Source organism: Lissotriton vulgaris, chromosome 2_1, assembly GCF_964263255.1.
Source record: "Lissotriton vulgaris chromosome 2_1, aLisVul1.2, whole genome shotgun sequence".
In the NCBI taxonomy this organism is placed as follows: domain Eukaryota; kingdom Metazoa; phylum Chordata; class Amphibia; order Caudata; family Salamandridae; genus Lissotriton; species Lissotriton vulgaris.
Genome location: NC_141687.1, coordinates 1534652547 through 1534677619, shown reverse-complemented (window position 1 = coordinate 1534677619; position 25073 = coordinate 1534652547). Strand labels below are relative to the sequence as shown.

Sequence of the window (25073 nt, the reverse complement as noted above, 5' to 3'; positions counted from 1 at the left end):
TTGCCCAAGTCAGAGAGAGAAGGAAAGAGTAAAGAGGAAGTAATTCAAGGGGGTTGGACATTTTCAGAATGATGTTGAGAAACAACATTACTTGAAACTTTGTGTAAATGAATAGTTAATGGTAGCCAAAAAGCATCTCTATTAACATGTGGATTACAGTGGGATGCATAAGCAACATCTAACCTATGATATTGGCATACAGTATTCCACCATGACTTAGTTGAACGTTTCGACAAACATTTCCAATTTAACGCAATTTGTTGAAAGGCTAAAGCTAACATAAAATCAAACAACCCGTTTTCACTAGATGGTAGCGTGAGGATCACTGATAGACTGCATATAAAGAGACGAAGGTGGGACATGAAGATATGGAACTTAAAAATGGTGGATAAGCGGGACCAAATTTGTGTCCAAATAGAGACAATAGACGGGCAGGAAAAGAGAAGGTTTAAGATTTGCAGATTGAAATTCACAAGACCAGCATTTCTTGTTATCTGAGTGTGCAAAATTAGGTATAGAGGTAGGTGTGAAATATAATCTATGGTATAGAAAAAACATAGATTGAGTGGTGGAGGCGGATCCTGAGATCTTCAACGACCGAGCCAATATCTTATTCCACATATCAGAAGAACATTGAAAATCTAAATCAGATTCCCAAGCAAGCTCCAATTTGGTTTTGATATGGTGAGATGCAGAGTAGAAGACTTTATAAATTAGGGAAGCTTTAGGACATGCTGCCGAGATTCTTAGAAGTGGACCTTGTGTTTTTGAAGAAGCATCATTAGGGAGGGAATAGAAGATATTCAAAATTGATTCCATAAGAATAGAACATTTATATAAAAATGTACTAGGACATTTGAATGTTTCTTTAACAATTGGGAAGGAAGAAGGTGTGGTACCATCAAACAAGTCTTTGACCCAGATAATCCCCTTGCCCTCCAGGAAGACCAATATAAAGATCTATTATTAATGGTGATAAGATGATTATGCCAAAGAGGAGAGTGTTTAAAAAAATTTCTGGAAATAATTTTAGGATGAAAATAAGGTTTTAGCAATGAACATGTATGTTTAAAAAGTGGAAGAGAAGTGAGGGAATTTTTGGCAGAAAAGGAAAGAACTTCATTAAATGAAAAGGGAGTTAATAAGCAATGTTCAATATTAACCCAAAGGGGAGTGAATAGAGAAGGTTCCAAAAGTAGCCAATTAGAAGCTTGTTTTAAACAGAAAGCCCTATGATATAACCGAAAGTCTGGAAAGTTTACTCCCCCAACAAGTCTCGATTTCCTTAAGTGAAATAAAGAGATTCTGGATTTTTTGTTTTTCCATAGAAACTTGGAAAGAAGAGAAGGTGACAGAAATGTGCCTGGAATCATAGAAAAATAGTATAGTAGAATCAGAGTAATCATCATCTTAATAAAACCAAGACCACCCCACCCCATGAAAGAATTCCAGGAAGACAAGAGTTTGGAAGTACGATAAAGAGCAACAATCATGTTTATTTTAACAGATTCTGCAATAGAGTTAGAGAACCATATAGAGAGATATTTAATTTTAGAGCTGTTCCACTGAAAGCATGTAGACTCAAATTGTTGTTTGAGACAAAATTTAGTGATTGGTAAAACTTCTGTTTTATCAGAATTAATTTGGTAACCTGAGACTGCAGAAAAATCGAAGATTTCTTGTCGTAATGAAGGAATGGAGGAGTCCGGGTTAGAAATGAACAGAAGAATATTGTCAGCATAAGCAGACAATTTTAGATGATGATCATCTATGGGAAACCAGAAATAGAGGAGTTATGGTGAATACGAGAGAATAAAATTCAAGAGACATGACAAATAAAAGGAGAGATAATGGACAACCCTCTCTGACCCTACGATGAAGTGGAAATCGCGATAAAACATTACCATTAATGATGGTAGAAGCAAAGGGAGTAGCATATAAAAGAGAGACAAGAGAAATGAAGTTAGCACCAAATCCATGCCAGCGAAGAGATCTAAATAGGAAGGACCAGTCTACTCTAGCAAAGGCTTTTTCTGTGTCAATGGAAATAGCCGCAAGAGGAAAAGGTAAAGTAGAAGCCTTGTTTAGAACGTTAAAAAATAAGCGGGAGTTGTCATAGATTAGTCTATCCTTAATAAATCTACATTATTCCTGGGCCTATTAAAGGAGGAAGTAAGGATTCAAGACGTAATGCTAATTGTTTGGCTAAAATCTTATAATCAACATTTATCAAGGAGATAGAACGATAGTTCTTGCAAAATTTAGGATCCTTACCATCTTTATGGATAAGACAGATAGAAGTCTCCATAAAGGTAACGTTCGCTGTGCCAGTGGAGGAGAAATGTTGAAGGAGTTAAAAGAGTTTTGGTAATAACAGATTAGAAAAGTGACAATAAAATTCAACAGAGAACCCATCCGGGCCAGGGGACTTCGGTAAAGTTAATGAATTCAAAGAAGAAGAGATTTCCTGAAGCGAAAGATCTATATCTAAAGGAGTAAAATCTAAATTCAAAGAAGGAGGGGGAGGAATGGTACTGAGATAATCATCAATTTGTGAATCCAATGGGGTATTTTCAGGAGTATAAAGTTCATTATAAAATTTAGTAAAGTAAGTAATTTGAAATATCCTGATCCTTGAAAAGAATTGTACCATCTGAAGATTGAATAGACGTAATTAATGTTCTTTCTTTTATGGATTTTAGATAGTTTGCAAGAAATGTACCAACTTTATTATGGCCACAATAATAGCTGGCGCTGCTATGGAGTAAGGTGAAGGAATCATTATCTGTTGATATCTTATTAAAATCGATCTTTGCCCGAATAAGCTCCTGGAGAATGGAATCCGATGAACAGGTATAGAACTGAAGTTCTAATTTTTTGATAGAGGCCAATAAAGCCTTGTGTTTAGTGGAGGACTGTTTCTTCTTTTTTGAGACAAAACCAACAATAAAACCACGCACAGTGGCCTTACAACTATCCCACACAGAGACTGGGGATATAGAAGAGGTGTTATTTATAGAAAATAATTCTTCAGCAAAAGAGGTGAAGGAAGAAGAGAAAGATGGATCTTGTAGAAGAAAATAATTAAATCTCCATTTGGAAGATTTAAAACTAGGAGGAAATATGTCAAAATCAACAACCACTGGAGCATGGTCTGAAATCAGAATGGGCTTGATCGAAGAGGAGATAAGATTCTGGGCCAAGGATTTAGAGAGAAAAAGATAATCAATCCGGGAAAGGAAACCATGTGGAGGGGAGGAAAAGGAAAATTCTGATTGGTCAGGATTACATAACCTCCGGGCATCAAGTAGATGGGTCTGGTTAGAGTACTAAGACATTGTTTATGAGTTTCATGAGATGTACAACATACTTGGGATTTGTGATCAATAAAGGTATCTATAATCAGATTACGGACTCCACCAAGTATAAAAAATTCATCCTTATATTGAAAAAACGTGTTTGTAATGGTAGGCCAAAAAGTGGGATCAGGTTGAGTAGGACCATAAAGATTAAACACAGTGAGAGGGATATTATTGATTAATAACTTGACCAAAATCCACCTACCATCCGAATCAATATCTTGTGTTACAACAGAACAATTAAAGAATAATGACCCCATTCTTCGTTGTATTTGTAGGAGATGTCAAAACAGAGCCACCCAATTGCGCTTGAGTATGATAGCTTCAGCTTCAGATAGATGAGTTTCCTGTAATAAAACTAAACCAGACTTAAATGAAGCTAAATGTGAAAGAATTCTCTGCCTCTTTATAGGGTTATTAAACCTTTTTAAATTCCATGTAATAACTCTGAATGTAGAAGAGTAGCATTATATATACACAATAATGCATGTTGGAGATGCAAATGAGTATATAATCAAGGGGAAGCTAAAAATGCAATGAAAAGTAAACATGTTGTAGAAAAATCCGTAAGAAATAATAAATACATATAGAAGAGAAAAGAGGGGGCAAAGAAAAGAGGACTTCGGAGTCAGCTAATGATAATATAAGGAAGAGGAAATGAGAATAAGGAAAAGGAGACAGAGAAAAGAGAAAGGGGAAAGAATCAGATTAAGAGAGAAGGAAAAAATCTCCAACAGAAAACAGAAAAAGAGAGAGGAGGGGAGGACACAATAGAGTCTAGAAGAGGCAGTACATATCCAAAAAGGATGACTGAAACAAATACCTGTGGGGGACAAAAGTAGACACACTGGGGCAAAAGGAGACACACTGGGGCAAGAACGACACACGAAAAGATGAACCACCCAATCACGGGAAGTCCGGCCATATCAGGACTAGGGGGTAAAGGAAAAGCAGACCAGATGTAGTGGAAATAAATAGATGAACCTGCATGAATATACAAAAAAGAAACATTACACATTAGATAGACAGGATAAAGTTAGGTATTGGCCAAACTAAAACAGACTAATAGGACATGAATGAGAAAACAAATGGGACTTACTTACAAACTATTAGAAGGGACAACAGAGACATAATACCAGCAGAATCAATCCAAATATTTCTATACTAAACATACAAACAACAAGATTGAGATGGAGTTAACAGGAACCCTGTGAAAGAAAAAAGATTAGGTAATCAATCATTTGAAGAAACAGCAGTGTACATAGCATTGGAATTATAAATATGAATGAAGTTCCAAAGTTCTGCAGGGTCTTGAAAAGACCATGTTTGATTTTGGTATGTCCCTTGGAAAATGCAATGGTTAAACAGTCCATGTCTAGCGCCAAGAGCTCGAAGAGGTGCACGAAGATTCAGGAAGTCCTTCCTTCTGGTCGCCGTAGCGTTGGATACATCTTGAGAAAGAAATACCTTTTGACCAAACCAAGAAACTTGATGTTTAACTCTAGCTGTGGAACGAACTGAGATCAGATCTGTAAACTTCAAAAAGAGAATGATGACTCCTCGTCGTTTAACCGGAGATGTAGAAAGTGAAGGATGAGGACAAAGTCTGTGAGCTCTCTGAATGCTAAGGTAAGTAGTAGAGGGCATGTCCAAGAGTTTCGGCAGAAAGGAGGAGAAAAAAGAGACAGGGTTGTCCCACTCCAGAGTTTCTGGCAGACTATATATGTGTAGGTTAGTCCTACTATTTCTGTTTTTCCAAATCCTCCGTATGTTGTTGAAGACTGAGGAATGCTTTCTCTAAGGAAGAAAGTCTTTGAGAGTTTTCTTGTACCTCTGAGAATTGTTGTTTCATTGAAGACACTCTGCTTTCCATTGTAGACCACTTCTCAAGAAATTGCATTTTACTATTAGTTTCCTCCACATACAGGCGTAATGCGTGTGTCTCCTCCAAAAGCAACTCCATAGAAATGGGAGATGATGATTTTTCAGGAGATGGAGGGTCATGCTTCAAGCGTTTAGATGAGGAAATATATGGAGAAGGTTTGCTTGAAGTAGATTGTGATGGAGAATTGCGATTGGAAGGTACTCCAGCCATCTGACCTGTGATAAGAGAAGAGTCTGAGTCTGATAATGAGGAAGCAGGAGGAGTAACCAAAGTATTATGATTCATGGAAACAAAAACAAATTTGGGTTTGAGCAGCTTTCCCATAGATATCTGTCCCTCAAGAAGTATAGTAACTGTCGTGCATATTTATTTGTAACCGTGATATCTAAGCTTTCCAGAGGAGCTATCACTTGGCAAGAGCTGACAACTTCATGAAGAGAAAAAAGTGAGACAGAAGCAGGTGGTACAATATTGATAATTGATGGCGTGCTACACTGCTGGTGTTGTTTTAAGGTTTCATGTGATTTTTAGATGATTTTGAGTGCTCCAACAAGTGACGTAACCGTCCATGTACGTCGTGATTAGTTACTGGTTGAGTGCGTTACAAGAAGTGTAAACGCATACTTGAAACTGGGCACACCCGTCAGGTTCGTTATATAGGGACAGACTCCGTTTTTAGTTATGACAATCAATTGTTTATTCAAAGATTAATCATATTCTTTAGTTGCAGAGGTTCATAGGTTCATGTTTTCCAACATTTTTGTTCGACCACGAGAAAATAATTGTTGGTGATTTCAAAAAATGCTCCAATGCATTTCGGGCACGAAGTGCCCTTTGTCAAGGAGCTCTGTGAACACAATAAAACGCTTTTACAATTCAGAATGTGACTCAAATAGGATTGCATTTAGATAAGATCCATTTTTCTCGGTGTACGAAGACGTGCGTGAAAGACATGCATAGTGTGTGGTTGAGTGATGACTAAGTACCTTATAAACCAGTGTGGATGGCTTTAAACCGGGGGTATATCGATCGTGAGGGGCAGGAAGGTCAGGGAAAGTACTTACATTCCTGGGTCATAGAAAGTGTTGTGTCTCTGAAAATAAAAAGGTGAACATGCGTATTAGATGTGGTTTGGACCCGGAGTTAGTGGATAACGCCGGTCCATGTCTTGGGTGTGCAGGAAGGGGTGGGTCGACTCAGGATTCCACGGCAGAGTTGTACGCAGCTCGCGGAATGTTAGCGGAGTGAGAAAGTGTTGGTTATAGAGCGGCTCGCGAAGTGGCGGTCACGTGATTTGATGGTGAAAACGGATAAGGGACTAAGGTGTATCGGTGAATGTGGCGGCCATCTTAAAATGGGGTGTGTGATTTATGCGACTGGTCAAGTGATTGTAGGGGGCACGGGGGAATGTAAACAATATGCAATGTTCGTATACTCAAGCTGGATTTACAAAAGATGCAGAGTGAAACATATGTACCGCGCAGGGTACTACAGAAAACAACTAAATTCAATCCGGTCATTAAGACCGTATGGCTTCATCGACTGTAGTCGATACATCCAAGCTGTTTCGCATTGTAGAAGTATTTTATTATTATCTTTTCTTTCCTTTTTGCAGACAGTTTCTAGCACCAAAAATTTCAAATGGCCCACATTGTGATTGAGTTCATTGAAGTGCATTGCAATGCTTGATTTTTGGTTTTTGGTGCGAATGTTTGATTTGTGCTCGTTTAAGCGGACTTTTATTTTTCTGGTGGTTTTGCCCACGTATATCATGCCACATGGGCATTTGAGTAGATAGCTCAAGTTGGTTGAATCACATGTTGCATCCACGTGCAATTTATTTTTGGAACCCTCTCATGGGGTGACTTATACTGTTTCCCTTAATGATGTTATTGCAGCTGTTGCAATTGTGGCATGGGCGTGTGCCAGTGTGAGAAAGTTGTTCCATGGGTTTTTTTGACAGGATTTCTTTCAGATTTTCAGTCCTGGTGTATGCAAAGATCGGGGAATTTTTAAATAGGTTGCCAAAGTCGGGTTCAGATGACAGTATGCGCCAGTGCCTGAGGATGATGCTCTTGTATGTTTTGCTGGAAGTGGAGTATCTGGAAACTAGTACTGTTCTATTCTCCTCTTTTTTCGTGGATCCTTTGAGGGCTTTCTGAAAAAAGAGGAGAATAGAACAGTACTAGTTTCCAGATACTCCACTTCCAGCAAAACATACAAGAGCATCATCCTCAGGCACTGGCGCATACTGCCATCTGAACCCGACTTTGGCAACCTATTTGAAAATCCCCCGATCTTGCATTCACCAGGACTGAAAATCTGAAAGAAATCCTGTCAAAAAAACCCATGGAACAACTTTCTCACACTGGCACACGCCCATGCCACAATTGCAACAGCTGCAAAAATATCATTAAGGGAAACAGTATAAGTCACCCCATGAGAGGGTTCCAAATCAAATTGCACGTGGATGCAACATGTGATTCAACCAACTTGATCTATCTACTCAAATGCCCATGTGGCATGATATACGTGGGCAAAACCACCAGAAAAATAAAAGTCCGCTTAAACGAGCGCAAATCAAACATTTGCACCAAAAACCAAAAATCAAGCATTGCAATGCACTTCAATGAACTCAATCACAATGTGGCCCAGTTGAAATTTTTGGTGCTAGAAACTGTCTGCAAAAAGGAAGGAAAAGACAATAATAAAATACTTCTACAACGCGAAACAGCTTGGATCTATAGACTACAGGCGATGAAGCCATACGGTCTTAATGACCAAATTGAATTTAGTTGTTTTCTGTAGTACCCTGGGCGGGAAATATGTTTCACTCTGCATATTTTGTAAATCCAGCTTGAGTATACGAACATTACATATTGTTTACATTCCCCCGTGCCCCTACAATCACTTGACCAGTCGCATAAATCACACACCCCATTTTAAGATGGCCGCCACATTCACCGATACACCTTAGTCCCTTATCCGTTTTCACCATCAAATCACGTGACCGCCACTTCGCGAGCCGCACTATAACCAACACTTTCTCACTCCGCTAACATTCCGCGAGCTGTGTACAACTCCGCCGTGGAATCCTGAGTCGACCCACCCCTTCCTGCACACCCAAGTAAGTCGAAGCCCCGACATGGACCCGCGTTATCCGCTAACTCCGGGTCCAAACCACATCTAATACGCATGTTCACCTTTTTGTTTTCAGAGACACAACACTTTCTATGACCCAGGAATGTCAGTACTTTCCCTGACCTTCCTGCCCATCACGATCAATATAACCCCGTTTTTAAGCCATCCACACTGGTTTATAAGGTACTTAGTCATCACTCAACCCCACACTATGCATGTCTTCCACGCACTTCTTCGTACACCAAGAAAAATGCAACTTATCTAAATGCAATCCTATTTGAGTCACGTTCTGATTTGTAAAAGCGTTTTATTGTGTTCACAGAGCTCCTTGACAAAGGGCACCTCGTGCCCGAAATGCATCGGAGCATTTTTGAAATCACAAACAATTATTTTCTAGTGGTCGAACAAAAATGTTGGAAAACATGAACCTATGAACCTCTGCAACTAAAGAATATGATAACTCTTTGAATAAACAATTGATTGTCATAACTAAAAACGGAGTCTGTCTCTATATGACGAACCTGACGGGTGTGCCCAGTTTCAAGGATGCGTTTACACTTCTTGTAACGCACTCAACCAGTAACAGAAGCAGGTGGTGACATCAAGTTGCAGAAGAACAGTAATCAGAAGAGCTGATAAGTTGACATTATGATATAAAACAAGGAAATGCAGCTGTGTTAATTTGTAGATGAAAATTCCAGTTATTCCTCAATTGGCCTGAGGTGAGAGTTGAAGCATACAATGAGTGAGACAAATGATGGAATTCACTGAGGAAACATAATGACAGACATTTTGTGACGCATGATAGTAAAGGAGAAAATAGCCATACGTCGCGCTGTATAGGGCAGAAAAAATCCTTATTTGATAAAGGTGAGATGCGCATATAAGAGGACAGCTGCAAGAAACAAGAGTGTTCAGTAATGTTGATATTTCCAATTCGGCGAATGCATGTTGCCGATATGCGCCTAAGATGGCGGGCGCTGTGACAGAGATGCGTCGACAGAGGAAAAATAAATAAGCGCGGCCCACTTAAGTACAAAAATTAGCTCACCCGAGTCACCACATATTCCGGTTACATATGCGGGCAATTTCTGACATGAAACAGCGCTGGAAGCACACCGGCGGCTCAAGAGCAGGTCCCGGTACGTCTGAGCTATCCCTTCAGGCGGCCATCTTGTCTGGCGCAGTAGCCACCCACCCTACGTGCAATTTCTAAACCATAGATTTTGTACTTAAAATGGACCCTTCTAGTAGAGAATCTATTTGTCTGACTTTTCCCACTTTTGTGTGCAATACACTGCAAAGTTAACCAAATAAGGAGAAATTAAAACATTTCTCGACATTATGCCGGCCTCTAGGAGGTATAAGGTTTTGGTTCAAATACTGGTCTGGAAATGTTAGTAGATTGGAATTTACTCCAATAATCAATGGACAGTTGCATGAGAATGCCCATGTGCCGTGCATGGAATGCCCCATGAAGCAGAAAAATGCCTAGAGATACTTTGAGTTCGTTTAGAAAACTTGTCAATGCAAATCCGAGTTTGTGTTGGATAATAAGTCCCATCCCAACTATTTGTGCTGGGTTGGTGTCACTTTTGTGATCAAACCCCAATACAAAGCATTAGTAAAACTTGGCCTGGACCAGTTGCTGAATGCACCCACTGCTCACTACCAAATATTCACAAAAAAATACAAGATCGTCGGGAGGAGCTATGATTTCAAATAACAGTAAAACATTGATAATGCCATACTAAATCAGCAGTCTTTGATTGCGTGTATATGCAACTTTATTTTTTAGTGCAATCATAATGGACACTAATATTATCTAAACTGCTCTTACACAATATCAAAATGTTAATGTTTATAGTCTTCTTACATTAACAGCTCTTTTGAAGTATGTGACTGTTGTGTAAAGTGCTCTGGCAATTACAGGTCTTGCTCGTGCTAAATAAAACCGCAACTTAACATTATAATAAACAACTGTGTGTCATATCCAAGCCCTAAGTTAAGATTTAGGCATGACTCACTCTGCATTTCATCCTCTGAACTCCAGTACAGGGGGACAATTTAGTAGCAATAATATACGTCACTCAGAGCTGCACATCGAATGCATATGATTTTTTCTTGGTGCTAACTGGTCTTAGACATTTCTGTACCAGATCTTCCCATCTATTTTTGCAGTAGTGTGAATATATGGCACTTATCAACAATTTACACTCTATTGTGTTATTCTTTTTATCAACAGATGAGTCCAAAGTTTTTGTGCACACAGCACTTTCTCCTGCAGTGAAGGTTTTCACGTGATTCACTGAGAGACTTCTTGAGCCTTGAGCATAGGCTGGGAAATGGTGAACAGCTGCAGCTGTAGCCCCCCCCCCCCGCCACTCCCCCTAGCCACTCCCCCCGCACTGCAAGTGTGTGTTCTTCCTATCAGCACCTAGAAAAGCACCCCAAGAGTGAATGATGAAGGATGCTTAGGTGAAAAATCAAGCAAAGGAACAAATAAAGATTTTTAGTGAGAGAGAGATGAGGACGTGAGCAAAGCTGTTGGAGTGAGAGAAGTGTTAGGAGCAAAGGACTTAAGAGATGGGCAAGCCTGAAACGGGAAAAAAAAGTGAGGGAGGAGGACGAATATGTGAGAAGGAAGGAGATTCATGTTAAGGAACGAGTAAGAGAGAGAGCAGAGACCGTTTTGACGGAACAGAAGCACGTCTGTGAGAAGGACCCACATTGAGATAAAGAAACAATGTACAAATCCCCCTAAGGAAGTTGTCCCATCCCTGCCTAGCTCCCAAGTACATTTACCGTCAAGTTATTTTACAGTAAATAGCGCAATTGGCTTTCTTTATTGAGTTTTAGTCATTCAGTTTATTGGGAGAAATCAACCTTTCAGAAGAACTTTTTTGTCGAAAACTGCACTGCCTTCTCCTTCCAGCCTGACCTACTCCTCTTTTGTATTCCAGGTGAAGTGAAAGGTGATCTCCTTATTGACATTGGCTCCGGACCCTCCATCCATACGATTATATCAGCGTGTGAGTGCTTTAAGGAAATCATTGCAAGTGACTGGACTGACGTGGCTCGCCAAGCATATGAGAGGTGGCTGAGAAATGAGCCGGGCGCTTTTGATTGGACCCCAGTTTTAAACATGGTTTGTGAGCTGGAAGGCGACAGGTAAATATAAGAAAGCATATTTTGGCGGTTATACATTCAAAATGCTTTAAAACAATCTACTTCACTAATTCCCTTTCACCCACATGCATCATTGTTACATTTTGCGATTTCTTAATTGCGAACATTAAGGAATCGCAATTAAGAAATCGCAAAATGCTATGCATTTAAAAATCGCAATATTTTTTGCGATTCCTTAATTTTCCTTAATTGCGATTCACAATTTTTGCGAATCACAATTAAGGAATCCCTTCCCATTGATTCCTATGGGCCTTAAGGCCCATAGGAATCAATGGGAAGCGATTTCTCATTTTGCGATTCGCAATTAAGGAATCGCAAAATGAGAATGCTATTTCAAGGGTGCAGGGGGGAGTCCAAGGCCTGCACCCCTAAAATGTAACTTTAAAAAAAAAATTCACACACACATGCCCCAAGTGTGTGTGTAAAATGAAACTTTCAAAAATGCACTTTTGTGCATTTTTTAAAGTTTTAGCAAATTACCATGAAGTTCAACTTCATGGTAATTTACCTCTTCTTATTTGCGAATTTGCAAAAAAAAATATTCATGCATTGCATTTAAGAAATCACAAATTGCGATTTCTTAAATGCAATCGCAATTTAAGAAATCGCAACATAATTGCGATTCCTTAAATTGCAAAAAAATAAAAAAACATGATGCATCCCAAAAAAGGAAATTGCATTCGCAAACGGCCGAATTTTGCGATTCGCACCGTTTGCGAATGCAATTTACCTTGATGCATGTGGGCAATAATGTGGAGAACTGTACGGTGCAAATCTCACAGTGATGTCCGCTCAGAAGGAAGGGATTGTGACCATTCCATGGTGCAAGCACACCTTCCAAGTTTATAGATACGCAAAGACGTGAGCACCCAGAAAATGTATATAGATTTAGGGGCATATTATCAACAAACTGCAATAAATATTGCAGAACGCGCTTAGCGTGTTTTTTTCTATTGCCAGCTATCGCTGGATTTCATCGCCGAGTTAGCGCGTTATTATCAACGCTTATCTAAAAGGTGACAAGAAATCTAGCAATAGACTGCGATAATGATCATTAGCGTCTGAAATCCAGCGATGATTTCACAGCATTAATGAAAATCCTGGTAATAGAGAAGTGGGTACTTAACCATACAATCCACCTCCCATAGGCATTAATGCTAAGTCAGGTTTTATTCAGGTGTTAGGATAATGCGATAATGGGGGCTTAGTGCGCCTTTTCTCTTCGCTTTGTGGGTCTGGGGCACCGTTGATAATACTGCAAAGCTGTGTTTGCGATGTTATTCAATGGAGTTTTGTAAGGAACGCCTACTTTGCATCTGATTAGCGGTGTATATCGCTAAGATGTGTAGCATTAGAAATTCGGCTGCTAACATGCGCTGATGCATGTTAGCGCCGCCTTGTTAATAGGGCGATAAGAATATCGCCGCTTTAGCGGCAAAAAGTGCAGCTAAAGCAACAATACTGCCCCTTACTCTTCAAGGATAGAAGTATATCTGTTTCAAGGGTGAGAAATAGGAGGTAGCACCCTTACAATTAGTGGGTCCAAGGACAAGCAGTTTCTCCTTCGAGCAACAATAATGAACAATATGTCACTTCTGGAGTTACAATAAAATACTGTAGGGCGAAAACATGAACTTCACATTTCCGCATGTGAAAATGCATTTTGTACATTGTAATATGAAAACATGCAAGTATGTGAGTAACACTGGGCATTTATGACAGTTATTCTTAAGGGAAGTACGTACATTCTTTGAAAATTCAAATAGAAACTGAAACTTACTAAAACCCTCTGTGCAGGTAAAGCAGATAAACTTAAAATTGATTCTTGTGATTGACACCATGATTACTATGGAGGATATCGTTACTGCTGAATTATGCACTGTTTCATTAGCCTCAACAGTGACTGTTCACATGATCATTCCCCTTTGAGCTTATTTTGGTGTGAATTGGTTGATAGACGGTGGCAGATGAGTGGCTCCTTTCATCACTGACAGAAAACAAACCCCAACAAATGGTATGATACCAGCGGGTGCCGCTTTGTGAAAGGAGACTCTGTTGGGGGCAGTTTCTGGAACCTGTGGAGAGCAGCAAGGACTACATTACAGGCGCCCCTGGTCCCGACAACACCAGGGAGCAATCAGCCCCTCCCTGAGCCGGTACTTCACTCCTCGCGGCACCCGCTGCGCGTGCGCGCCGGGCCAAGCCTGGGCCAAGCCTGGGCCAAGGGCGGGCCCGTCTGAGCCCGTCCGAGCACAGACGAAGACGGGACGGGGCCCCCCCCTTTAATCCTTCATTCAAGCAACATATGAAGGTTAGTACGTTCATGGTGGATTATTAAGACTGCCTTTTGTATCTATGCTGCTACGGACTATCGAAGTAGCTGTACTATAATAAAATTAGATAATGGCTACGGCTAAGGTGGGAAAGGGGAGAAAGTCATTACCAGGTGGGTCTATTGTGGGCACATTGGACCAATTTTTAACCAGGGCATCCTCAGTGTTAGCACATGAAATTGAAATGACTGAAAAGTGGCTATCTAAGGAGCCGGCTTTTGACAAACGGTCGTCAATGGGCAGGCTGGCCCTGGCGTCGTCACCAGTGCCACAACTAACTGCTGATACTGTGTCTTCAGGCCATACTGGTGAGGGTAACCAGTTATCACAAGCTGCCGGTAGCTTGTCTAGTCCCCCCGATCCATGTATCTCTTCACAAAATCACGAGCATCCTGGACCAACAATACCGAGACTGCAAACCCGGTCCGCATCTAGTTCTAAATTGGGGGCTACTAATCTGGCATCAGATCCAATAGTCAAAAGAAAGGGTGGTGGATCCACCCTGAAGAACAGAAAAGTGAAAATCCAGAAATGTAGCAACTTGGGGACATGCCCACCAACAAGAACTGCAGCTGGCCCTGATACACCCCAACTCACTGTACACGGGTCTATGACTACATTAAGTACTGGTGATGCTTTCCCTACCGAGCTTGGGGAAGACTTCTGGGCCAAATTGGAAAACATATTTACTGAGACTTGTCTTCCTATCTATAATAGATTGAACTCCATTGAAGACAGACTTTCGCACCTCAAAACCTTGTTTGTCCCCGCACAGGTAGAGGGTGGTATGCGGGCTGAAGGTGGTACTGGAAATCCAGAGGGGCTGACTAGGACAACAAATGCAGTCTGCCAACCTGTAACCCCGCTTGCCCCCAATAATGTAGTGGAATGATCTGCCCCAATTGTATTACCTGATGAACGGCCAAATCAACCTAGTGACACTGTTGTGCTCAATGATTTAGCAATGAACAGGAGTGGAGAATGAGGGGGACAGAGAGGTAGAAAGACATCAACCTCCAGCAAACATCGTTAAGATCTCTGATGTATCAAAGAATGTACTACCACTTATAGATCTTCCTCCTGAGTCTATACCATACGTGGTAGTTCTAGTAGGGTTTCTGTTTTGAGTCAGGGAATAAAGGAGGTTTACCGTGAGCTTAAAAACAAATGCATTCACTGGCTGAACTACAACAGGCCTCTCCCTAATCAGGTATCTAGTGAAATCCTTTTTGCCCGACGAGTGGATTGGGTGGGGCCTCGGGTGAAAAATATTCAGGGCGATTGTGTTGTAATTAATCTTAGGAACAGATGGTCTGTTGAGCATATCTGTACATGGGCTGTAGGTTGTTCAGTAAAGCAAATCAAATCTCTCCCCCTAACCTACTTTTACCCGGCCATTTTCACTAACCTTAATTCTGATTCTACTAGAAGAGGGCAGCCTTGGGGGGATGGGGACATCCTGGGTCATAAAGTCCAGACAGGGTACGTCAACTGGAAGGGAGCCCATAACCATATCCCTGCACTGGCCATGTTCCATCATAATAACAGATTTAGCATTTTGGACCAAGTAGACGGTCGAGGTGCAGCTTGTCCCCATTCGCCAATGTTGATGAAACAGGTTCTCCAGATGCCAGGGAAGGTTTACCAGGTATTGAACGCCCCATTAACCAACATAGTCATCATGGGGCTGAGAGCACACCTGAGGCAATTAGAGGTATTGGCAGGGGGGGTCAATAGGAATAAGCATGTTGGTGCACTGTCTGGTGCTCCGTCTTTAGTAACACAGGAGGGTGTAAGTAGTAAGGGTACTACAATGGTTACGGGAAGGGTCCGAGATAGAGCACCGAGGGAGAAGGGGCCTAACCTTGGGATGGTGGGGATGCACATTGATGATTTATTACCTGGGGTAGTCAGGTGCAACAGGGCACAAAAGAAGCTCACAGTGTGGGAGGCAAACAGTGATATTAAAATTCTCTCATGGAACCTGGCTGGGATTAAAAACAAGTTATTTTGCCCAGATTGGGGTTTGTTTGTAGAAAAGTATGATGTCTGTCTAATGCAGGAGACGTGGGCTCTGGAAGACAACCAATGGAGAGGTTTTGCCCCCTTTAGCATACCAGCCACAACGAGGGGTAGGGGTAGACCATCTGTTGGATTAACCACCTGGGTGGGTATGCACCTCGGTGCTAAAGTAGAGCGGTTGTCAACAAATTTCCAGGACATACAATGTGTTCTCCTATCCCTTCCAGCTAACATACAAATCACCCTAATTAATATCTACTCAAGGCTTACGCAGAGTGGGCAAGAGTCCAGAGTCATTGATCAATTGAGAGACTACATACTGACTCTCGACCCTGAAATTATTTTAATAATAGGGGGCGATTTTAATTGCCAGTTCGAGCCCCTTAACAACGCAAGCCTAGATGACCAAGATAATGAGAACCAGTATTGGCATATTCCGGAACCCATGATACCACCTGTCAGAGCATGGACGCCGCTGGTCCTCCAAATAAACTTGTTTACCCTTTCTTTTTCTCTGAGGGCTTGCAATGCGAGGTTTGAATCGGATAGACCTGGCCTACCCACCTTCAATAGAGAAGGACAAATTTCGACTATAGATTACATTTTGGTCGAATCTAGATCATGGGATAGGGTCTGGGATTTTCAGATCCACCTGTGGAAAGATAGTGACCATAACGCTCTAGTTATGACATTTAAGCCAGGGAGCTGGGGCCAGTCCAATCCTATAGTAGTGCCCAATCCAATACAACAACCTCTCTTGCTACATAACAATAGGTGGAGAGTAAAATGGCCCCATATACAAGATTCCCCAAATAAATTAGCACATATATACCAGCAGGCAGTGCTGTACCTCAGAGAAATGGCTGAGGTCGGGCCATTGGCCACTCAAGTAGGGCTGCATGGTAGGCCGTTAGAAATACACAATCAGTGGACCTCTAAGCTGCTTGCTGTATTTTATCAGGAAGGAAGTATTAAAGAAAAACCGGTCCCCCTTCATCCCTGGTATAATGCCATCTGTCGTAAAGCCAAAACAGAAGCTATAAAGGCCAGGGATAAGCCGAGGATAAAGCAACTTCGGTTGCAGTACAAGCGGGTTATACAATTCAAGAAGAAGGACTGGGAAGCTAACAAATAGGATGATCTTAGAATTGCTCTACAGCGCAAGGATTCAAAATCTTTTTGGGCAATAGTTAGTGATGGGGGAGGGAGGGTAGATCAGCGACAGAACCCAATATAGCACCAGCAGTGTGGAAAGCCCACTTTGGAACCCTCTATGCATATCCGGGCATTGACGATTTATCATTCTCAACTTTAAGCCTCCTCCATGAGTATCGATTGGGGGGGGGGGTACAGGAGATTACTCCCATTGAAGTTGAATCTGCTATCGTCAAGTTACTACCTAACAAGGCGCCCGGTCTTTACAAGCTTCCAGGGGACCTATTTCGGTCAGAACCAAAAATATGGGCCACATATCTCTGTGTTCTGTTTAACACCATCCTAAGGGGAATGGACCTGCCAGATACCTGGCGTGGTGCAGAGATAGTTCCGGTCTACAAAAAAGGTTGTCCCCTACTACCATCCAATTACAGGCCTATTAGCCTGATAGACATCACTCAAACGTTGGTGGGACAAATTATCCTAGAAAGAGTGCAGGCCTGGGTTGAGGAAAATGAGATCTTGAGCCCTTTCCAGGCTGGTTTTAGGACGAGTACATCAACTATTGACCAGATATTCAGACTTCAGGTCCTGTATTGGAAAATAGTGAGCGTGGAGGGTGGCAGCCTCTACCTCATCTTTGTTGACCTGAGGTCTGCATTGTATCTGGTCCCCAGGGAAAAACTGTGGAGTGTACTTCTAGATCTTGGTATCCCACTATATCTCTTGGATGTTCTAATAAGGCTCCATTCCGAAACTTATGCTCAAGTTAGGTGCGGGAAGAATGGAGAACTGTCAGCTCGCTTCTGGGTAAAAAAGGGGGTGTGCCAGGGGTGTGTCCTGGCCCCCACCCTTTTTAGTCTATATATTAACGGGCTTATAGACCACCTACTTGGTGCCAAGGATATTGATGCCCCAAGGCTAGTTTCAGGTCGGGTTCCTACATTGATGTTCGTGGACGACACTCTGTTGTTGTCCAAGACATCAATAGGTATCCAACGTACCCTGGATGGCTTCGCCGACTTCTGTGCATTGAGAGGCCTGGAGATAAACTTATCTAAAACCAAATTTATGATTTTCAATCCACCCAGGCAGACCCGCGCAAATACAGTATTGGATGGCATTCCTTTGTAGCGAGTGAAAACCTTTGAGCATTTGGGCATTATCCTTGCGGAACATCTGGAATGGGATACTCCGGTAGCAAAGGCTGCTCTAAAGTTAACCCAAACGGTGGGAGGAATATCGAAGATACACAGAGCATCTGAGTTTAAGCCTGCTGCTCCTATTATTGAAATCTATAAAGTACAGGTTAGAGCAGCTTCCATCTACGGGGCGGAGCTTTGGGGGCACCATAGGCCTACTAGCCTTATAAGGGTAGAGCACACATTTATGAGGAACCTGTTGGAAATTCCAGTTAGTACCCCGTTAGTACCTCTCCGGCTGGACCTAGGGCTACTCCCTATTGAGGAGGAAGTGGCTTTAAGGCCACTTATATACTGGAGAAGATTATGGTCAGTTCCTGAATTAGCTCCTTATAAAAATGAATTCAGGGATGTCTGGGCTGAAATAAGAACTAATAAAATTCTGTGGCTATCCCACATCAAGAAACATTGTAGCATGATGGGTTTACCTGAGTTATGGGGAACACCAGAAGTAGCGTGCCCGGCAATATCCAGGGCAGATCTGGTTTACCATTATAGGCATCACAATCTATTGTCTCTTCATGCGAGTTCTACAGCTGGTAGATTGACATTTCAATTCCTTCAAGTAAAAGAGGATTAAAAAAAGGAAGACTTCCTAGACCTGATTTATCCAGCTTCGGCAAGGAAATTATACATGCAATTCAGGATGGGCAGTCTTCCGCTTATGTCATTTACCAGCAAATGGGACATAAATAAAAATACTGAGTGCCCAGTATGTAAATACCATCTTGAAAACGAGATCCATGTCCTTTTCTTCTGTCCCATTTACCAGGCTGTATGTAAACACTGGGTGAAACCCATCTGTAGAAATCTAGGCTTTAGACAATGTTCTAAGTTCTTTAGAGTACTAAAATATGATACGCACCCCCCTATCGTTTTTGTCGTTTCCCGTTTTTTCAACGGGTTGTGGCATAAACTAAGATTTTTTTTACGAAATAATTGGATGATTCAAATATTTGTAGAAAATCTAATGTACTTTTTCGATAACTATACCGAATGGTTTAATCTGATTTTATGATGTGATACTTAGGGAATGGTTTTAATTTTGTGTAGTAGGTGTACATATATGGTTGTGACTGTCTTTGTCTTGTTCTATGTTATTTATCCATTTTATTGTAGTGCTTGTATGCATTTTACTCTGTACTTTTATGGTCCGCTGAGACAGAAATAAAGTTATCGAAAGAAAGAAAAGGTATGATACAAGAACATTTTGTGAATGTAACTTTCGATTAGGCACACAGAAGGTGGTACTGATTACTACAATAGCATTCCCTGATTCATAAAATCAAAACCTTAATATATTTCTCTCACACATGAAACAGAAGAGATAATCAACCAGGTGGATGAATTGAATACACTTTTACGTTTGATAAAGAGGAGTAAACATCATTGTTCCAACGCTTTCAAGTCTTGCAACTGCTCAAACTCGAATTGTATGTGTATTCACATACATTGTCAATTTAGTTCCCATTACAAATGCATGTGTACTCTCTTTAAAAAAGGGTTAGATAAGTGTGCATTTTGCAGGAAACAATGGGAAATTTTGCGCATGTTTATACCACCTGTAGGAAATCCAAATGGGAAAAGATGGAAGAGCTAGTTTTCTGAGGTAGCAGGTATATCGGTAGGATTTTGTTGTCTCCATTTTGGGGAAAGCACATGACCATGACACAATTCCTCGTTGCATACGAATTAGCTCCTAGTTGAATTTTAGCAATTACAGTGAGTGATTGATTGCACTCTATAGCTCATCCCTTTTGCAATATTAACGTAATATTTTGGCAATGGTGTGGCATAATAAGAGACACTATGATGTCAGTTTCAACCCTGAGAATCACACTCATATTTCTGTACAACCTAACATTTAATTTAAATTGTCTATTATCAACTCATTTATTTAATCAGGCTGCATTTAGTACATTGTTATGATATAGCAGCAGATGTTTACTTGCATTTTAAGTCCATCTTGAAAGTACTTTTCCTATTCCATCATTTCTGTTTTCTGGGGCTTTTCATTACCCCCACACTGTTTTCATCCCTTTCCCCCTTTTCAATATTTCCCAGAATGGGTACACAGTCCATAACAGGTTGTTTGATGTTACATTGCATACTTTTACAACGTATGCCTTTACAACACATTTTTCACATCCCCACATCCTTTACAACGCATTCCATTACATCGCATGATATGACATCGCATTTTAAGAAACTACCTTTACAACGCATTCCATTACGCCGCATACTACCTTTACAACGCATATCATTACAACACATACCATTACATTGCATTTATGGTAAGTATTGGATAGTATAGGGGTAAAAATTACTATTCTAACTCCAGGGGGTACAACAGTAGGGTAAGTGTTGGATAGTGTAGGGGTAAAAATTACTATTCTAACTCCAGGGGGTGCAACAGTAGGGTAAGTGTTGGATAGTGTAGGGGTAAAATTTACTATTCTAACTCCAGGGGGGTGCAACAGTAGGGTGAGTGTTGCATAGTGTAAGGGTACTGTGTGTTGTAATGGCATGCACTGTAATGGTATGCATTGTAATGTCATGCGATGTAATGGTTGTGTTGTAATGGAATGTGATGTAAGGGATGTTGCGATGTAATGACTGCGTTGTAATGGTAGTGCGATGAAAAAGTTGCATTGCATCTGGTGTACTTAAGTGCAGGGTCAGCTTTTGCTGTCTGTGAGGGGCATAGACAATTACAAGGATACACTCACAACTTCCCTCAGTCCCTCCATCCACACACAGTAACCATTAGAGTTCCTTCAAACGTTGAAGAGTCTGAAGGGTATTCCATTGCCTGGTACCCTCTAAAGAATCCTGAAAGTGCCAGCAAATTATGAATTTACTACAGCCAAGAAACCAAAGGAGGTTCTCAAAATATGCGTTTCCTGTGGGAAGGACGTGTTGGGCCTACATCTCCTCACCACTTTTCTCTTTCCTATTTCCCAGGTCGTTGGTATTCCACATTAGACTTTGCAAGTGCATTCTGGTTCTTTGCGAGTTTCTAAAATACGAAAAGTGTCAGTCTTCTTCTCTCACGTCATCCATCATTTTATCCTACACCAACTCTTGTGCATTCCATCAAACAAACTAATATGCCAACTGATATACCATTTAATGATGGAGTTCACTCAACTCCCAGGATTGCACCTTCAAAGTCAGAGCCATGCCACATAACACTGGAGTCGAAGGCATCGGTAGGCAAACGCTGTGGTGCAGGATGAGGACGGTACGTTGTGTAACTTTGAGCAGTGCCCTCGAACCATGGTGCAATCTGTGGTGTAGATTTCGGCATGGAGTGGTGTCGTCGGTGATACCCAGGCGGCGTCGTGAAGCGAGGTGTTGCGGAATGTGGTGCCCACAGCTTGCGGTGCGATCAGCGGCTCGGTGGTGGCATTAGGGAGACCAGGTCGCGGTGCTGCGGTGCCCTCTGCGGTGCCTCCAAGACACGGAGTTGGCAGGGGTGTCATGGACATTGTCAAGTTGCTTTTCTTCTGTTGCAGCACAAAACAAGCAGGCCCCAGTGCTGTTCCTGAGACTTCGTCAACTGGGAGCAAGCTCTACCTCAAGCACCTTGGAGAAACTCACAAAGTAGACTGCAGAAAGTTCAGTCCAGTCCTTTCACTGCCTAATACAGAAGCAGCCACTGCAGGCCAACACAGCAAAGCATGCAGCAAAGTTGTAGGTCTGTAGGTCCTTCTCACAGCTTCTCTGGCTCTTCTTCTTGGCAGTCTTCTTAGTCAATAGAGTTGTAAAGTTCAGGGGTCTGGGCCCCAATATGTATATCCCAAAATTCTTTGATCTTAGGCAGAGAGTGTCTGTGCCCAGCCAGAACCAGTTCTTCCTTCTCTGGTGTGACTTCCTGGCAGGAGGTGGAGAGGGTCTTGTAAGAGGCAGACCAGGCCCTTTGAGGTGCGAGGAAATCTGCTCCCCCATGCAATTGCAGCCTAGGTCTATTCAGCCCTTCCTTGACCCACCTAGACTATCTGGAGCCACTCCTGCTTCACAGCCTTCTGTCCTCCAAAACCCAGACAGGCAATCCACATCCCAGCAGAGGCACATGGGATGCCTGAGCAAGAAAGAACCTACTTTCTAAAAGTGGTATTTTCAAACACAGAATGTAAAAATCACCTTCCTTAAAAGATGCATCTTTAGATTCAGGCATACTAAACTTTATTTTCCTAACTAGTTCCCAGGGTCAGTTATGTTTATAAAATGTTATAAACAAACTTCCCATTCTGTCCTGTGGGGAACAGGTAGCCTTGCAATAGTGAAAAACGAAATTGGCATTAAGTCACTAACAGGACATGCCATCTTACGTTTCACAGACACTGCACCCTGCCCACAGGGTACCTTGGGCCCACCTTAGGGGTGGCTGACATGTAAGAAAAGGGAAGGTTAGGGCCTGGCAAGTGGGTGCACATGCCAAGTCAACATGGCAGTACCAGAGTGCGCACAGGTTCTGTAATGACAGGCCAGAGTCACATTTATGGGCTGTTTTGTGGGTGGCACAATCCAGCACTGCAGCCCACCAACAGCATTTGATCTACATGCCCTGGCACACGCATGGCACTTTACTAGCGACTGACACATACATCAAATATTTAATCATGGAAACACCAATCCATAACACAATTTACTACAGGAGCACTTGCACTTTACCACTGATCAGCAGTGCAAAAAGTGTGCAGAAACGCTACCCCAGCAAAAACAGAGTAAAAAACCGGGAGGTCAGCAAAAACTCAGGGGAAACATGCCAAAAGATGCCAAGTCTAACAGTACACATATGAATTCAACCATGCACAAGCTTCCAGCTTAGTTGATTAGGCCGCACACAGGAGAGCTACTTATAGGTAGCTGGAGAGCTACAAGTAGCTCACGAGCTACTCGGAGAAGCCTGTTCTAGAACAATAATGTAATTTCACATCACCAAAAATGCAACTATTCTTTCCTTCCTGTTTCCACAGTAGATATCCGCAACCTTCATTAAATCTCCCATCCTACATCTTGGACAGTCACTGTAACCTTGACTATCTCGTCATTCCTGAAACGTGATGAATAGGAGGTTTCTTCAGCTTCTTAGCTCTTCATGATGGTGCCAACATTTCTCCTCTCAGGCCTCACCATCAATAATACAGCAATACTCTTTTCTCTAGTTATGAAATCATGAGAATGCACCTGCATAGAAAGAACACTCAAAACAAGGAAAATGCATTTGAGATTTAAGGCCTTTAGTCTTTAGGTGACCGTCCTGTCCTACACAGAAGCGGTCGCTCCCCGCAATTCCTCCTGGTATCGTAGCGCTTTTCGTTCCACGCTGCCTGGGCTTTGCTTGTAATCAATTGGTTTCACATTTCATCTCGCCACATTTCATAGCGCCGCATTGTGCCTCGTGTTTAGACGCTACTTGTGCTTTGTAACTTCATTTGATTTGGCCACATTTGTTAGAGCCGCATTGTGCCTGTGATTAGACGCTACTTGTGCTGTTACTGCATTTCATTTTGCCACATTTCATAGCGCTGCACTCTGCTTTAACGCGCTGTAACCATAGCGCTGCTGTGTGTTTTATTATTGTGCTCCCTGCTCGCCCCAACCTCTCCCTGATCACTGTTGTTTACTGCTGCTGCCATTTTGTTGTTTGTGCAGTCCCAGCCCGTCCCTCCAATCACGCTCCCGCCTCCCTGCTGACCCTCCCTCCCACTAAGAGTAGAGGCCGACCCGACCCCCCCTGAGAGCTGTGACCGTCCTGTCCTGCACAGAAGCGGTCGCTCCCCGCAATTCCTTCTGGTATCGTAGCGATTTTTGTTCCAGGCTGCCTGGCCTTTGCTTGCAATCAATTGGTTTCACATTTCATCTCGCCACATTTCATAGCGCCGCATTGTGCCTCGTGTTTAGACGCTACTTGTGCTTTGTAACTTCATTTGATTTGGCCACATTTGTTAGAGCCGCATTGTGCCTGTGATTAGACGCTACTTGTGCTGTTACTGCATTTCATTTTGCCACATTTCATAGCGCTGCACTCTGCTTTAACGCTCTGTAACCATAGCGCTGTTGTGTGTTTTATTATTGTGCACACTGCTCGCCCCAACCCCTCCCTGATCACTGTTGTTTACTGCTGCTGCCATTTTGTTGTTTGTGCAGTCCCAGCCCGTCCCTCCAATCACGCTCCCGCCTCCCTGCTGACCCTCCCTCCCACTAAGAGTAGAGGCCGACCCCACCCCCCCTGAGAGCTGTGACCGTCCTGTCCTGCACAGAAGCGGTCGCTCCACGCAATTCCTCCTGGTATCATAGCGCTTTTTGTTCCACGCTGCCTCGGCTTTGCTTGCAATCAATTGGTTTCACATTTCATCTCGCCACATTTCATAGCGCCGCATTGTGCCTTGTGTTTAGACGCTACTTGTGCTTTGTAGCTTCATTTGATTTGGCCACATTTGTTAGAGTCGCATTGTGCCTGTGATTAGACGCTACTTGTGCTGTTACTGCATTTCATTTTGCCACATTTCATAGCGCTGCACTCTGCTTTAACGCGCTGTAACCATAGCGCTGCTGTGTGTTTTATTATTGTGCTCACTGCTCGCCCCAACCTCTCCCTGATCACTGTTGTTTACTGCTGCTGCCATTTTGTTGTTTGTGCAGTCCCAGCCCGTCCCTCCAATCACGTTCCCGCCTCCCTGCTGACCCTCCCTCGCCCCTCCCCCTCCACTATCTACATATGTCAGTACAGACGACGCGCAGCGTCCACGCGCAGCGGACGCGCCCCATGCGCGCCGAA

At 42.3% G+C, this 25073-nt stretch overlaps 1 protein-coding gene across 1 annotated transcript in view; it reads left to right on the top strand.

Annotated features, from left to right (window-relative positions):
- Positions 1–25073, top strand: part of LOC147732851 (nicotinamide N-methyltransferase-like) — a 182227-nt gene that overhangs the window by 101061 nt on the left and 56093 nt on the right. The window contains exon 2 of the mRNA XM_086957396.1: positions 11349–11556. Coding sequence (XP_086813522.1) covers positions 11349–11556 — 208 coding nt within the window. The remainder of the gene's footprint in view (positions 1–11348; positions 11557–25073) is intronic.